This window comes from Pseudopodoces humilis, chromosome 1, assembly GCF_049639895.1.
Source record: "Pseudopodoces humilis isolate 2021_Gansu_Grassland_sample_001 chromosome 1, ASM4963989v1, whole genome shotgun sequence".
Lineage (NCBI taxonomy): Eukaryota > Metazoa > Chordata > Aves > Passeriformes > Paridae > Pseudopodoces > Pseudopodoces humilis.
The window spans coordinates 131,625,043-131,642,552 of NC_142200.1; the positions used below are offsets into that span (position 1 = coordinate 131,625,043).

Here is a 17,510-nt window from a genome sequence, read left to right on the forward strand (position 1 = left end):
TGTTGCCCTCAGTTGGAGAGCAGGCACTGGGTTAGGATGACCCTTCACCCAGCAGAGTTACTCTGCCTGCAGAGCAACACACTAAAAACATCCAGATCAGTGACAGCAGCTTGGAATCACATCTCAGATGTAAACCTTTTCCATAAAGCAGGAGGTCAAGAGGTTCTCAGACCACTACCTGGAACTGACATGGAAATCCAACTCCTTTTCCATACCCAACCTCTGACAAAGGACGAAGAACATAGGAAATGGAAAAGAACAAAACAAAGTACATTACTTTCCCTCTAGCTCCACACCATGGTTCTTTCGCCATTCAGACAGATCTCAATACAATTCCTCCTGTAGTGCCAGGGCCTTTTACACAGCTGAAAACGCACAGGCTTCAGAAAGTCATTATTACTGAAAATAGTCACCAAGATTATTTCTCTTAAACATCTGTGAAGCCCTGGGAAACAACAGCAATCCTCAAAATTTCAAAAGTAAACAAACTCAGGTGTTTGCATCTGAAAGATGAAATCTAGTCTGCTTTTTTTTGTTTGTTTAGTAAAGACATTAAATTAAACATTTCTGAAGACACTCTTGGTAAAAAAGATCTGTATCAAAATTTCCTTTACAGTTTGAAACTAAAATAAAAAACCTTTTAGATAAGGAATGTCTGATGAAAAAACTAAAAGGGTCAATAAACTACCCAACTGAACAAGTGAAATAATTTAGCAAAAATGTAAGTTTCCAAGAGATGACCATATAGTATGTAAACTGCATTAAACATTTCAGTTAATTTAAACCTTAACAGTGAATATTCAAAATAAACACTGTCCCACTGCTGCTTGGAAAATGCTATCTGTAATACCTGATCATGCATAAAATTGTGCATGAATAGGCTTGTGATCTCCTCAACAAATACGACCCAAAGGCTACAGAAAACCTCCAACTGAAGTCAATGTTTTCTGAATCAGACATCAAGAGAAACAAGAATTTTATTTTTTTTTTAAAGTGAGATTAATTCCTTTTGCAATCACATCCTTAGAAACTTTGAATAGCTGCAGAATCCCTGTTTTTTTTTCAGAATGTTTCTTTACTTAAAGAAATAATTCTGCAGTACCTAGGAACATGATGTTCAGTAGTACTCCAAACCTTTACAGGTTCTAAGGGAATATTTATCCAAAAGAGCTATTAAAATAGCAGTACCTGACAGAAAAGAGATTTATATGGCTATGCCAATTTCTCATTAAACTGTTCCACTGGAAAGCTGGTCAAGAGTCATACAGAGTAAAGAGAACTCAATACATACCTTCCAGAGTCCAATTAGTCTATTGTGGATCCCAGGTACAGATTTCTTGGGATCAAGAGCAAGAACCTACTTTTTAAGACTAAAGTAAAACCTGCGGGCTATAGAATATAATAAAGCCAGTTCTGCAGACTTGCTAATCCAGTTAGCATCAACAGGAAGCTTTCATGAGTAAGGATCCCTTAGTGTAAAGGTCATAAAGACATGAAATGTTACTCACATTTCATGGGGGAGGAAAAATTTAGAATACTAAATATATAATGCATTCTGTGCATCCAATATAACTGCACTCATAGAGCTAGAGTCATGTTTAGATTAATTTGACAAGGGCTCTGTTGTACAGAAAGAGAAGCAATCAGCTTCACCAAAATGAAAGAGGAATTAGCAGAGGGAGAACACAACAGTTTTCATTTTAAATATTCATAGGCATGCTGATATCATACTTGGCAGCTAACTGGAGAGAATCCTGATCCCAACTGAAGCATACAGTACTTAATTTACACACTGTGTAGTTCCAGTTTCCCCTTTTGCCCTCCCTTCACTCTTCCAAAGATGGATATTATTCTTCCTCACACTGAAATCATTACAAACAAACTTGTCTCTCTTCAGTGCTTTCCAGAAACCAGCAGGATTTTTTTTTATTTTAATTATCTACCTCAGATATGAAACTGTTCTTATGAACATGTTTAAATTATACTATAGCTCACTGATGTGCTACTGTGCTAACAAAGCAATTTGTCAATAAACAGCTTTCATTTAGAAGCCAGAGTCTAAGGAGAAGAGCAGTGAGAAGACACTGGGAATCAAGTGACATCTAGTGAAGAGAAAGGACAAATCTGTTCTCTGAGAAAACAGCTTAAGATGTCAGAGTTTGGAGATAAATACTAGAAGCCAGGGGCTGAGGTTAGGAAGGGATTACTATGTTGAAAATATCTCACCTAACTGCAAAGACCAAAGTAGCTCACAAAAATCAGATGCTTTTTAGCATTTTTAACAGCATTAAGGAATGGTGTAAATAAGGATATCTATAAAAATGTGGATATAAACACACCCTTCATTTTTGCAAGTATTTTTGAAGAGAACAAAGTATTAGCCAAGCTTTTTGAACTATTGTAGTCAACCACAGCATCTTCATCTTCAGTTACTGCTTTGTGAGAAGTGCACAGTTCAGCCAAGACAGTTGCTGTCTTATATTTAAGTCAGGGGAAAAAAAAACCTTGAGGTACACCATACAAAAAGCTGAAGAGCACAGGCTTCATGCCCTTATTACTGGTCAGATTATCTGTGTGTTGATACTTCAACAGCAGATGGTTAAGAAACATAATTTCTGCAGGACAAAATAACTTCAGTTGATAGTGTCAAGATTTAATATTAAGCTTCCACCAAATGCAAACAGTATCACTAAATTCCAGTGAGTCTCTTTCAAGTGTTTGAGCTGTTTAAGCATGATCTTTTCATATTTTCACACTACTGCACAGTTGCTGGCTTTAGATAAATCAACCTGTCTGAAGTTCGTTCAGTAAGTTCACCTTTCTCTTCACTTCAGTCTATTTAACATGTTTTCTGCAGTTTACAAAAGGGACTAACCAAAGATGTCCTGCATACCAAGCCTTGAACAATTACTATACATTACCCTCAAAGGTGAAGATCACTATTGCCTCTTATTCAGAAGCGTCCTGTGTAGATACCTGCGTGCCTAGCAGTGCTTATTTACAAAATCCTGCTTTAAGTGTGTCTAAAAAATTTTTCATGATTTCAGTTTGTCTTAATAGCCAGTATTTGGATTTATTTAAATTTTTTACATCACTGAAATGTTTTTAGAAATGCACATAGGACTATATCTCACTGAAACTTGGATTAACTGAGTCTTTCCCCTATGCAGCATTGCAGACTGCTGTGCTGACACTGCTGAGTGGGGACACCAGCCTGTCCTCTAAACACATTCACAGAAGAGGCTGCAGTAAAAAAAGCTCACTGCTCAAAAGTAGAGTCAGCATGTGTGTTTCTTGTTCCAGTTCTCAGAACTGGGAATGAATTAAGCTCCCTCCTAGTTTGGGGTTCCCATACCCAGTACTTAAAGCCACCTCCTTAAGTTTGGTACAGAATCCTCCCTGTGCCCCTACATTAGCTTCTCCCAGGCTTCAACTGACTGTACACTTCATTTCCAGCTATGGGAGATACTACTTCAATATGAGCAACCAGTTACCACATTGCCCATCATCACATCAAGATCAGGGAATTATTTCACCCCAAAGGTTATGCCATAGGATGTGAATGGAAAAAGTTAAAAGGCCAGATGGTGAGCGGTCTGAAGGGAAATGCTGTCGTTATCCACTTCAACACACCTGACTACTCAAAGAACAAAAGAATACATAGAAAATAGAGTACAAAAACAAGTACACAAAACTAAATTCAGTTTCCCCTCGATCTGCACCAAATCTACCTTTTTGTTTCAGTCCTTCCATATCAGAAGCCAAAAATTTCTACTTGGCTTGTTAGACAGTAAATTCAGTAATACAAAATTAATGTCTAGTGAGGTGAGCTCACTTTTGTAATGTTCACTTCCTTTGAAAATGCCAATCACAAAATAGTCTGTACATGGCAAGAGGATTTACAGTAAGTTTCCATTACAATCTGTATATAAACACAGAATGATAATTTATATGGGACTTCTATACCTTAAGTTTTAGCTTTCATATTTTCAGATTCTGTGCTGCTTTAGTGTGTAACTCTGAGCTTCATATTAAATGTTAGTAGGTAGGTAGGTAGTAGTAGGGTAGGTAGACAAAAAAATCCTTTTCCAGCTTGAGATCAAGGACAGCTGTTACAAGCTCCAGGCCCAAAAAGGATAAACAACAGTGAATTGAAGAGAGAAAGCAAGGAGGATGTGACTTCATAACCTAAAGCTATAATTGGACAATTAACTCCAATATGCAAATGGACCAAAACTTATAAAAGTGTGAGATCTTGTGACCAGTCGTCCATTTTGTGACCAATCTGAGTTCATCTTGGGTGTAGCCCTGGCCAGGCTCTTGTACTACCCAAGGTGTACCCTTTAAGGACTTTTAAAGAATACTTACTCTATTCTTTATCTCTTCCTAGCCTCTCTTCTAGGTCAGCCTTCTCAAGGCATCACTTCCAGGAAAAAAATAGAGATATTTTAAACCACTGGGAAATAAGTGAAGACACAAGAGATTTGTATTAACATGTCAGAAAACACTGAGACTTAAAAAAAGGAGTTAATATGTTTGCAGGTGTCTTTTAATAAGAGAAGAATATAACTTTCTGAAGAATTATGTTCAAGACAAGTGATTTGTGTCTAGCGTTGTTTAGTACGGTTGCTTTACTTATGGTGCAAAACTGACTTTGGTGCCATACAGCACAAACTTTGACAATTTATGCATAAATTGGGTACTTTGTGCACGTATCCTTATACCATTACAGCACAAAACTCTTTCACACATTATTCTGTTCATTCCCGCAAAGCTTCTCAGAAGCAAGGTTGATATTATATATATTTAAAATCAAAATACTCTATCATCTGTATTTTCTCAGAACAAACGTTTGGGGCTTTTTTCAGGAAGAAAAGAAAAAACTAACGAGGTATTTAATCTAAACATTTGAGTAGAATGTCACAAATTTAATAACTCATATGTATAGGGATCTTCCTCTTTCTGCTTTTCACATCCTCCTGTGTACTGCATTCATAAAGATATTTCCCATTAGAGATCCCTGCATCAGAAATAGGAAGTAAAACCAAATCAAAACTTACCAAAGACATTAGAGGTTTACAGTTAGCTTAAAGCATCTCTCCCACACATAGATGATAGACATTGTCAGGCACAAGTCCCATGCTTTGGTCGTGGCCCTAGTCTCACCTCGCAGACACTACCTGCCCCATTTTGGGGTATATAACATCAGGACAACAGCATGGAATGACTTACCAGAAGGAAGCAGAGGCAGAAGCATAGTAGAGGAGAATACAAGAAGTAACAAAGAGTAAAGAGTACACGGTCATCTAGTTCCTTCCAGAAGTCTGCAAGTTTGTTATATAAATAACTTGATTCCCAGCAAGATGAAAAGTGTCAGACAATACCAGTGGGAGACACCATCACAGCAGACTGGAGAAGACAAAGCAGCTAGACTGGGAAGGTATTCAGGACGGGCAGATACAGTGTTGCTCTCTCTGGACCACCTCCAATACATCCAGGTACAGACTACAGCCAGAAAGGTGACTCAAAGTTGACATCCTAATGTAAAAATTAAACCAAGAAATTTCTAGCAGCATGCTAAAAAAGATAAAGGACACAGTCAAGAGGGTTAACAGCAAAAAAGAGACAAGCTTCTGTGCTGGTCACACACAGAGACAAAAACAATTTAGGAGATGGCTGAGCAAAGAAGCAGTAAGTCGTGTGAGCATTCAAAAAAAAAGTTTTGAAGTGCTCTGCTGAAAGAAGGCAAAATGTACAGTGACGATAAAGGGTGACCACATAGCTGTCAAAAGAACAATGATCAATGAGACACAGCTATTCTGACACGAGCACAAAGTGAACTCAAACAAAATTCAGGTCTGGAAATGGGAACCAGCAGCAAAAAACTAATGGAACACCCCACAAAAAGGAATGGACCAAAGGTGAGTAAAGGATTACATGAGAATCAAGGGAGAAACAGTGGAAAGTTCACAGAACAGTATAGGACATCAGATCAGAAGAATGGTAGAGGTGGACAGAGAGCACGAGATCAGTTAACACAGAAGAGGTTTGAGGAAAAAAATAGTTGTTCCTGATCTCTAATCATTTAATCATTTCATAGTACTGGATAAGGAATCAGAGCACGAGTACAAAAGGATATAGAAATCATCAGGAGATAGCTATAAATAGCAGAAAACTTTTAAGATCATTTACAGACAGCACAAGAATATGTGAAGCCAGTGAGCATAGGATCACCTGAGGTTAAGGAGACTGAGGAGAACAGCAAAAACGAAGTTGCTGTCCACCATCACCTACCAGGCAGGATGAATAGCTACCAGCTACCAGGAACTCAAGTGCCTTCCCAGGAGTAAAACTGCTAAATGTACTCAAACAGTGACCTCTACTGGACAAACCGCAGAATATGTATGTCCCTCAGCTACCATCAAGTGACATGGAACAAAATCAATTGGGTCACATCTACCCAAATTAATCCACCACACTGAAGGGCAAATATCTACGGTTCAGCCACTCATTTCCTAAAAATGCAATGGAAGTCCAAAAAACATTTTTTAGGACTTCCATTGCATTTATTTTGATGGTAGCCAGTAGGTTTAAGACACCTGGATCAGGATCAGACAACCTATACAGGCTAAGACTATCTTGAATTTTGCTTCTCAGCTTTATACTGGATAGAAGGCTTTAAAATGACTAAATGATGGAACAAAAAAACACCCAGTACAACATACACAGACACTGGCCCCTATGTCTACATTATGCCAAGGAAAAGTTCAAATATTCACTTTCTCCTTTTGCTTTCTGTCAGAGACCCTACCAAGGAATTATCCCAGCTTTGTCACTTATGCAGCACCTGGTTCAGTAAGACTGCAGATTCACAGCTATTTAGCTTCCCTGAGAATTTTGCTTTTATTTGAAGCACATTAAGTTCTCACCAAGTAGCAAAGGACAGACTCAGCTAGTTGTTTCAGAAGTCACCTAGAGCAGAAAAAGCCAGTTCAAGACTCTTCCATTAGCACATCACCAGATAGCTGAAAAAAATTCAGCCTAATATCCTCCAGAAAAATCAATGTGGACTTGAGTACTTCTGATAATGAATGATTTAGACACATAAGTGAAGCATGAACAGCACACTAGAAATACTAATAAAATCCATGCCACAGAAGTATTCTGAGCAGTATGATGGATTTAATAGATCAGTCCTCATACTTGCTGACTAAACTTTACTTAATTTTAATAGTTTCCCAGCAAGAATAAAAAGTATGTTCACATAAAAATATGCATATCCACTTTTTACATTTATTTATTCTTTCAGATAGACATATTTACTCTAAACACCAAAAAAAAAAAAGGCTAGCAGAACACTCATTTAAATGGCAGAAAACTAGTAGAAGATGCTAATATGACCTTACTGTAGCATGTCAAGTGTCACTGCCATCAGCTTCCTAGTCATTTTAAGAACAATCTGCTAAGACAATTAATTACACAGTTTAAAAGATTAGGTCAACAGTGTCAAATATGAGAATATGAACTTGAAATTTAGCCTTTTAAAAATGTATGCTGTCTATTTAAGTGTCTATATCCATTTGTGAAAGAAGAGTAAGTTTCAGACTCAATGTGTTACCTCTCAGGACAAGCAGTGGTCTTACCTTTCCACGAAAGAAACCCAAACACAGCAATTAGAAAGGCTGACAGGATCCCTTGGCTGAGAGAAGGTATGTACTTATAGCCTGCTGATCTGATGGCAACTTTAGGAGAAAGCAGTTCATTGAAGGCTGAGATTTAATGCAATGTAACACAAACTTATAGTCACAGCAATCTAAACTATTTTGAAAACTAAAACTGCTTTAAGCAGTACACTCTGTATTTTTCTTGAATAGTTAAAGTCAACCTGAATATATCCTTCTTAGACACTTCCTATTACTGTATCTTTCCTCCCCACTGCAGCTAAGACTCAGCTAGGACACAGGTTAGTTACTCAGCTTTTCAGTATGGAGCTCATGCTGAAGCATATGCCCTCCCCAGGCTCACATCTGAGACAGCCAGGTTTACCATGATTCAAGTCTCCATGCAGGAGTTTCAGCATATCTCCTCTTCCTCAGAGCAAGACAGACACCTGCTATCTGCCCAGACAGTTGTGTGCTCAGCTGACATCCTTTAGCTATGATAAAATTTATAAGGCAGTAGGTGGAAGAGCTGATTCACTGGCAGTCTGAAAGTGTCAGATTTCAAAAGTTCTATGACTTACAAACTTCAGACAAAGAACAGTGAAGCTGACAAAGTAACATTTCCAACTCATTTCATCCTTGTGTGAGGTAAGCAGCCATCCAGACATACCAGTGTAAACAATCAGCAAGAGAGAGAAGCTTTGCCTGTCAGCACTAAGGTACCCAACCTTGAGTAAGCTGTCTGACCACAAGAATTAGACAGAGCTGCGCAGAATGAACTGCTATCTCAAGGTGCCTGCAACCCTCCAAATGCTGCAGAGAAAGCTGCAGTGGCTGAGTACAATTAACTGCCTAGCTTTCAGAAGCTCAAGTACAGAGAACCATCTATCTCCCTGCAGTACCTGAGGGAACACACAGAGGTCACTAGCTGGGTGGCCCCACAGCCCAGCTCCACCAGAGGCTGATAACAGATGCCAGATGGCAGTATGCCCAAAGAAAAAGTACCACAATCTTTCTCAAAACATTCTCCCAGCTTCAAGCTATTTGTAACTTCATAGCCTTCTAAACCATGGACAGAGCTGCATGTTTAGTAGTGATGCACTTTCGATTTTCCCTCCCTTAACTGGCCTGTTAATTTACCCTTCAGTCATCATTTACATGCCAGATGGCTGGAAATCGTTACTCACAATTGCAATTAAATTGAGATTTCTTTAGAAACTACAGTGGGATAAAAACAAATAGCAAGATGGCAGTCTAGAGAGCACTACACTATCAAAAGAAGGGTCCTGAGTAACTAATTCATAGTTCTCATAGCCAGTCACAAAGTGCTCATAATTTTATCTATTTACTACTACAAACCCTTTAAGCTACATATTAGGACCCAATAAACTGCATCCAGTGAAGTGCTTATGTGCTAAAATCTAATGATATTTATATTTTCCTCATGCTTAATCCTCTGCAAATGCTCAGACTATAGTGACACTTTTGCATTAATTCACATGTTTTAAATAACACATACTACCTTACAGCTCATGCAGCAAGTGGTGTAGAGTTCTACAGGTTGACTTTTACTAGTTTGTTTGTGTTTCCTAAGACCCTTCTCAATTTGTACTTGGAGACCCTAAAGCAGCTACACTCATACACCTCTTGTCAACAAACACCCACTTTACTGGTTCCATTCCCCTCCCCATTTCATCTCTCCAGTTGAGTTTCAACAAGAGGACTGGTTTACAGAGAAATCCACTGACACATACAGAGAGCAGACAAGAGAAAGAGCATCAGCAAGTCCAACACTTCTCTTTAGAAGATGTACAGAAACACGGGTGAGACAAAATTCACTGCTTGAAGTTCAACAATCAAGAAGCAGGAATGTTTGCACAAGACACTGGCAGATAAACCACAAAAATAAACAAAGAAACCCACAAAAACCTTTGCCTTGCAAAAGTCGGTCTGGTATCTCCCTCCACCAAGTTAAGTCTCACATTTTTGCTCTTCCTGACATGCTGTTCACCAACACCTCACTTAGGGGCTTCTTCACTGTGGGAAGCAGGATCCACAACCTGAAGGCGGAGTGTGCAGTATGACCAAGAGACAACCTTTTTTTGGACAGAAATAGGCTACTTGACTTCCATGCCTGATTGCTGACATTCAGTTGGCCTTGTTCATATATGTTTGGTTACAGAAGTAATGAAGTGTAGTTGTAATTTGCTTTGCTTCAGTCAAATTAATTATCTATTCACTAAAATACAAACTCTGTTGCTTCTGATACAGTTAAAAATTTCAAAAGTCCTCACCTTAACATAAGGACTTCGGTGCCATAGTAGGACATGGATTTCTGGCTGAACTGGTTACAATACTTAGAATTACAGATCTTCCAGTACCTTTCAAGTCTGTATTGAAGCTGGAAAGGCATGTTGAAAATGGCTACTAAATAACACCCTCAATCTCTTTACTTTTAATGAAGTGCTAAACAAGAAGCAGCAGCTTTTCAATGTTACTGGACTGCCTGCAAGAAGTCCAAAAGTAGGAACATACTTACTTGTAAGCTTGTTGTGACTCAGAACCAGCTGTGTGATGTGAGATAGCGTAACTGCAAATGAAGAGAGAAAGTAGTTAGTTTATGGACATGGCAACTGAGAGCTTGTATCTGTTTCAGCTGAAAAAAAAATAGGAAAGTTATTCTTTCCACTCCAGTAACTTGATTCACGTGTATTGTCACAAATAAACAAGAGAAGCAGAAAACTAAGGACACATCCATCTCTGCCCTTTTACTTCACGTTTCTGTTATTGCATCAGACACAACATGGAGAGTTAGGCTTTATACATTTGTTTCTCTTGGTTTAGCTATTTTAGTAACTTGAAAATCAGTAAAAGTCAACATTTCATGGGCCCTTGATATTCAAGCCTGACTAATAAGAACACAACCACCAGAAGGGCAGCCCTACCACTGAGGTGAAAAGTCCTCTAGTCTGATGTCTTCAGTTTCAAGGCAACTGAACCTAGACCATAGCAAGATCAAATCTAACATCATCAATCCAAGGGAAAAAAACCATTTTTTTCTGCATTTTACATCAGAAACAAGTCATTCTGGAGCCCTGAGGCTTTACCTAGACTCAACAGCATTAACAAAAAAATTTGCTTTTTTTTAAAAAAAAGGAAGAATTTTTTACTTTTTTTTATACTGTACAAAGTTGCTTCCTTTTCACTTTGCTTTTAATGCAGCAAAGTTAAACAATGTCATCACGTCTGTACAAATAAAGCTTACTCAAAGGCAATAAAGCTTTGGGGCTCCAGACTTTGGTCTGCTGAACATTGAACTCCTGATGGATTTAAATGCCATAATAAGTTCTGTGCATATTTAAAGGTAAGCCCTTTGACTACACCATCAAGCCATGTGCACCACTGGCCTTTAGCAACAAGGTTAGAAGGATTATTCTCACTACTCCCTCTCCTTTTTTTGTCCCATCACTGTGTTCTTCAACTGAGACTACTTTCAGAAAGGTTTTCTCTCTCACATCTATACAGGACATAAATAAGTCCACATTAAAAATTTCAAGGCTGAAACCCCTAGACCAAAGGCATTTGAATCTGTATTTTACTGTCCAAATTTGATTGAAGCCTAGACACCTTGTCTGAAACTCCACTATCTCAGTCAATCCTGATGCATGACAAGAAGTCCCATGGCATCTTTGACCAGCAACAGCAGGCTGACATCCCCCAAAGGAACAAGAAAGGCTACACTCCAATACAATTTTGAAAAGAGCAAAGGTTTAGGTGTCTGTGCTCTGGACTAATTTCAGCAGCATTTTAGACACATCAAGACAAAGAGATTCTTCAGTCTTGAAAGGTCCAAAGCTACTACCAGTTCAGAAGCAAGTTCAGAAGCATTTTAAGAAAGGGAGCCAAGATAAGAGAGCAGTACTTGCTTACTCCTTACACAGAGGGAAATTTGCTCACTAATATTCAACAGACCTGAGTCAAACAACCAGCCCCTGGAAATAACATGTTTTCCTTACACTGCCACATGCCTACTCCTGTGAAAAGGACTGTGTTGTGGGAGCAACTGAGATTTACCTCATCTTATACATAAAGTTATTCTGTAGGACAACTAAACTATCAAGTCTGACAAGGAAGACATCTGTCTTAACTGATTAACATCCCCAGTTAATATCTAGAAGGCTAAAGGGGGCCTCATGGGGCAATTTTGATTTGGATGTACACAGTCCAGGTAAGCATAACATACAAGAGGTCACATGACTCAGCCCATGTACCAGTCTCCCAAGAAAGGAAGGGCACTGAGATTTCCAAGGGAAATTGTTAAAACCTCTTTGATGACATCACAGGAGTTTCTGGACACTACCTTGCTAACATTATAGTCACTAGCATACAGGCAGTAAGTTACCGTGATTTCATGAATGCAGCAGATATTCAGACAGAATGTGACAGTCTTAGGGTCAGGATAATACCTACTGCCAGAGCAATTTACTTGCATAGTAATCACAAATTCTCATTATGGTCCCAGTCCCACTATTACTTCAAAAAAGAGCAAGTCACAGGAAGAATATTTAGGTTCTTCCATTGTGGCGCTATTAACAAATCTCTTCATATACTGCTGCCATGCACTGCAAGCTAGCTTTACATAAAATATCTGGATGACAATACTCAACCTAATTATTAGGGAAAATATAAAACAAATAAAAGTCTTCTCCATCAAAAAAAACCCAACCCTCCAACCTAACAAAACAACCAAACCTAAGTAAAATAAATTAGAAAAAAAACCACAAACCCCACACCCACAAAACAGGAAGACCCCAGTGACTTTGCTGAGCCAAGATAAGACACTGCCTGTCCCACTGGAGGAAGTTAATGCAGGATGAGCATTACAGTATTGTTACAAGTAGTCTGCTTCTCCATCTTCTGTGCTTGCACTATTTTAGGAATGAACAATTTTATCAACGCTAGCTTTCTGATAAATAATTCTAGTCATGTTAATTCCTACCACACAAGTATGTACTTTATGCAAAATATGAATAGCTTACAGATGGAATGATAATGAGAACATATTAACACATAAATAGGATTGCATCCAATATTCATTCCCTGACAACAGAGCAGATGTCGCAAGTTATTTGGGCAAAATAATTCCTTTACTTGTAGCTTCACCATATCAACTGCTTAAAAGACACATAAACGAGACTGGTCCATACTCTACAAACAATCCCATAGTTGTTGATGGCTATTCAAAGTCCTATCAATAAATGCCCTATCCTTTGCTGTGCTAGGGAAAGGGCACATCACTCCCTTGCTGGACCTGCTTGTTCAGCCTACAGGATGTCTATTAATGCTCTCTACCATTACATGTCCATAGTGGGTGCTTTATAAACAAATATCATCTATTTACTTCACAATATGGAGGCAAAAACCCCAAACCAATACGACAGAACACTTTTATGGGAGAAGACATTTCTTACAATATTTATTTATTATAATATTTATTCATTTATACATTTATTTATAGATATATATTTTATATATTTATTGTAATATTAATTTTTTATTAATGGAGGATGCACCACTATAGTAGAGATGTACACATAAGTGGTGTAACTGTTGTTTTATCATATGCTGGAATAATAAAAGAAGTCTTTAACACTTCAAACTGTTTCACATGGTATTTGCATAACAAGCTAAAGCACAGAACACTTAGATCAAGGGATATTTTTTGTCTCAAATTAAATCTCTTTTCTACAGAAAATGTCTGAAAAAGGGTTCTCATATTACAGTTCTGAAAGCATCAAAAATTCCCATGCTCTGAAGGTCTGTAACACAGTTCTAGTTTGTACTTTAAGTCATTAGGAGAAAACATGGAAGTGCCTGTATTTGAGGAATATTCCAAAAATAGAACTCTACTCTAAGGACATTAATAAACTCCCAAGTCAGAAGCGCTTCAGGGACTACTTAATCTTTTTTTGTGAATCTGAATGCCACATTGTGTATAAACTGGTAACCATACTTTCTTTGCTAAACATGAAAGTGGGAAGAGATGGAAAGGTTGCCAAGCTTACAGGTTTTGTAATCCTGTCAATCTCCTTCCAGATAGAAGTATTTCATCCTTAATTGGAAAGAGACACTGGTACTTGATAAAGGCAAGTTTTGTCTGCTTTGTCTCTCCCACAGCTACCACAGAGGGTGGAAGACAATGCAAAAGAAAGTATGAGTGACTGCCCTGTATTGCAGTAAGCCATTCACTAGACTGAAAAGAGAAACCAGGAGAGAGTTGTATCCATATTCCCCTTTGCTCCTCTTTGCCCCCACATAATACCAGTTTCCTCAAATCACTTACTTTTTTTGTTATTTTTCTCTAAACACACGACAAGAACAGGGTGACACCTAAGGAAAAGGATGCACACTGAACAGATGTTACATGGTATGCTGCTTCCAAATCTTTGTGCCTCTATTAACCCTAAGTGAGTTAACTTAAAAAAGGTTAAAATGCAAACTCATTAGCCACTCTTCAGCAAGTACTCAAACATGCAGTGAGACAAGGCTTGGTCCTTACCTTGAAGAGTAAGGACTACAGGGAGCAGTTTACCTTTAAGGGGTACTTGGCAACTCTGGTAGGGGCATTCACAACCACTAAACAATTAGGAGAGATAAAATGCTGATCAGGGGCTATTGAACACTGTAACTCAGGCATACCTTCCAACCTACAAAAATCAAATAACCAACAATATTCCCCCCAAATCATTATCTAAACTTACCTTCATTCTCAACATCTACTAGTGGCCCTCCTTAAAGATGAAAGGCCGTGCAAGAAGAGTCACTGGGCATGAATAGTGATGACTGCTTTTAACAGAGATATTTACTTCATGGAAGGAAAAAACAAAAATGAAAAGGCAAGCTTTAACACTGCCCTGGAAAGGTATGCAACACACAGAGAAGGAAAGGTACTAGGGCAGACTCCTTTAGCTTACATGCCAGTTCTGAGAGCCAGAGAAAACCAAAACATCCGATCTGCTTTAGAGAAGACCATCCATTTGGAGTTAGATGACAGGGATTTAAAAACAAGTTTAACACTTCCTCAAGCCATTACTAAAAATTCAGAAGTAATACCTATTTATTACTTTTAATTTGGTGAAAGGTAATCCTTCTCCAGAAGGCAGATACCTCCATGGTAAAATAAAACCCAAACCCAGAACAACTTATATGTTCTGTCAGTGAATGTAATATCTGAAAAAGCAATTAACAGAAATCAGTCATCTTTTCTCCCTTCCCTAACTTTCATCTCAAATTGAAAAAAGGTCCCAAATCCCCATGCTAGATCAAGTCACATGACATGCACCAAGAGTATCTGCACAGAGACTCTTCTGATGCAGTCTAACCAGGGTACCACAAGTTTATACTTCATGCATGGAGCTCCCTGCCAAAGACATTTCAGATGCTTAATTAGCAACCTGGTATCAGGGAGCATCTGGTGTCCCACCCTGGTCCCTGGCCCTGCCTGAATAACAAATCCCAAAGAATCTTTGTGCAAGAAAATCTTTTTTTTTTTTTAGGATTATCAATGTGCTTCAACATTATCCCTTTTCCACGCCTAAAGGGCCAAAACTGGTTAATTATGTGTCTAGTGTTGATAGCAGGCACCAAACCTACTTAACAAAAGTAACAGTACTCTGCTGCTGCCCCATATACCTGACAGATCAAAGTATGGTTCTCAAAATTGATCTGTAATTAATGTGAGCCAAACACTACTTTGTCTCAAATAACTGCTCATCCAATAGAAATGCAGTGAAACTTTCTATTTAATGAGTTCACATGTATGGTCCTTACACCATCTTCACAAAGTCCCATGCACTACCCAGAAACAGGAAAAGATTAAGTATAGAATGAAGACTTAAGTACAGAACCTAGTTCTGCAAAACTGTACTTAAGACTTTGTCCTTTACTGATGTGATTGAAGACACCTTGATGTGCTCCATACTCTGCAGATAATGGCAAGTTGATAGTGAGCTATACCTTTCCCTGAAGCTCATATCTATCTTGTAAGAAAAGTCATGTACATTTGCTCCTGGCTGCTCTCAAGTTTAACAAACATTGTAAAGAGCTAAACCACAATGCAGTCAGGAGTTTTAAGTACATTGGTTGGTTGAGATTTTACTTTTTTTCCCTCATAGCATCATGCATTAAGAAAAATTTCAGCCTGTGGCACACTGCAGTCACAACTTTAGTTCCATGAGTATTGGCTATGTCATACCATGTGCACTTTAGCAAGGCAAAGATACCTAATTTGCTCTTCATTTATGTGTTCTCCAGAGCCGTAACAGCATGTTGCTATTGATATACTGTATTTAGTATAAATTTAACTACAGCAAATGCACCCTACCAACAGCAGCAGCCTGTCATGGTTCAGGAAGCATGTACAATCATATAATATCCAAAGCATGATGCTGCTGTATCTGTGATACAGTATTACTGTCCTCTCCTTTGGAGACAAGTCCCGGTAGTTGCAGGCTTATGTCACCCTATCCCTTCTAAAAAACCAGTGGAGATGCTACTTGGCTGGTGTTTTTGCTCCAGCAGCAGGACAGAGAAGAGAGAAAGTCGGCCCATCAGTCAAGTGCCAGAATGCCAGCTGTGCGGCAGGGAACGCCGAGCCCCGGTGCGGGGTTCCCCTGGACACACACACGGCTCCTTGCTGTGCTGCCGGCAGCCTGGTGCGGGGCGTTTCGCTCAGCCCACGGATCTCTCCCCGAGCCTCCCCATGTCCGAAGAGCCTCGGGCGGCCCCACCACCGCAGTGGGGCCGGGGCAGCGCCCGGGCTGGGGCAGGGAGGGGTGGCCCGGACCCCCCGCGCCCAGGGCCGGCCCCTGCTCGCCCGGGACAAATAAGGAAGTTTCCGCGCTGTGCCCGCCCGCCGCCGCCGGTACCTACATAGGCCGGGCACGTCCAGCATGCTGGAGATGCCGCGGTCGCACATGTCCACCTCGGGCTGGTTCTTCTCCCTGCTCTCCTCCACGATCTTCTTTAGGGACTTGGACATGGTCTAGGCGGGGCAGAAATGGACACGGTAAGCTGGGCACCGGGGGATCCCCGCCGAGGGCTCCAACCGGGACGGCGCCGATACGGCCCCGGCCCCGAGGCGTCCGAGGGCAGAGAACCCCCTGCCCGGCGCCGCCGGGGGCCCTGTCCCGTCCCGCCCCGGCCAGCGGAGCATTGCCTGGGATGCCGACCGCACTCCCGCCCCGGACGGACGGACAGGCCGGGGCCGGCCCTGCCCGAGGGCACTCACCACACGGCGGGAAGCGGCGGGGAACTGCGGAGAGCTGCGGGACGGCGGGCGGATCCCACGGCGGGACAGCGGACGGACCTGGCGGATCCTGCGCGCGCCGCCCCGCCCCGCCTCGCCTCGCCCCGTGCGCAGGCGCAGCGCAGCCCCGCCCGCGCTGAGGCGGGGGCGCGAGCGGCCGGGCGGGACTGCGGGAGCGCCGTGGAAAGGCTGCCAGGGTCCAAGCACGTTATCGCCAAAATAACCCATACCAAAAAATACCAAGTGCATTTAACCAGCGGTTTCCACTTCTCCAAGTGCCTTCATGGATTTTCCAGTCGGCTCTAGCAGCAAAACCGGGCTGGGTCCATGTTCTGAACACTTGTAGCTGGTCTCGCCGCGCCACGGCGTTGGAGTTACAACCTTACCGCCCAGAATGTAGTTATACATGTAACCTCTTTCAAGGGGGTTAAGAAGCTCCTACTTACTGTCATTCAACAGCTACGGAAGCTCAGAGCAATTAATGACTGAATCTATAAAGTTACCTAAGGCCAGGCTACCCATTGAGAACCAGAGCTTTGAAT

At 40.5% G+C, this 17,510-nt stretch overlaps 1 protein-coding gene across 1 annotated transcript in view; it reads right to left on the reverse strand.

Moving 5' to 3' along the window:
• Window positions 1–17,069, reverse strand: part of RSU1 (Ras suppressor protein 1) — a 99,949-nt gene extending 82,880 nt beyond the window's left edge. Inside the window, exons 1-3 of the mRNA XM_005518768.3 lie at window positions 16,951–17,069; window positions 16,593–16,704; window positions 10,201–10,251 (exon numbers count right to left, since the gene is read on the reverse strand). Of these exons, the coding sequence (XP_005518825.1) occupies window positions 10,201–10,251; window positions 16,593–16,701 (160 nt within the window). The 5' untranslated portion in view covers window positions 16,702–16,704; window positions 16,951–17,069. The remainder of the gene's footprint in view (window positions 1–10,200; window positions 10,252–16,592; window positions 16,705–16,950) is intronic.
• Between the last annotated feature and the right edge of the window lie 441 nt (window positions 17,070–17,510).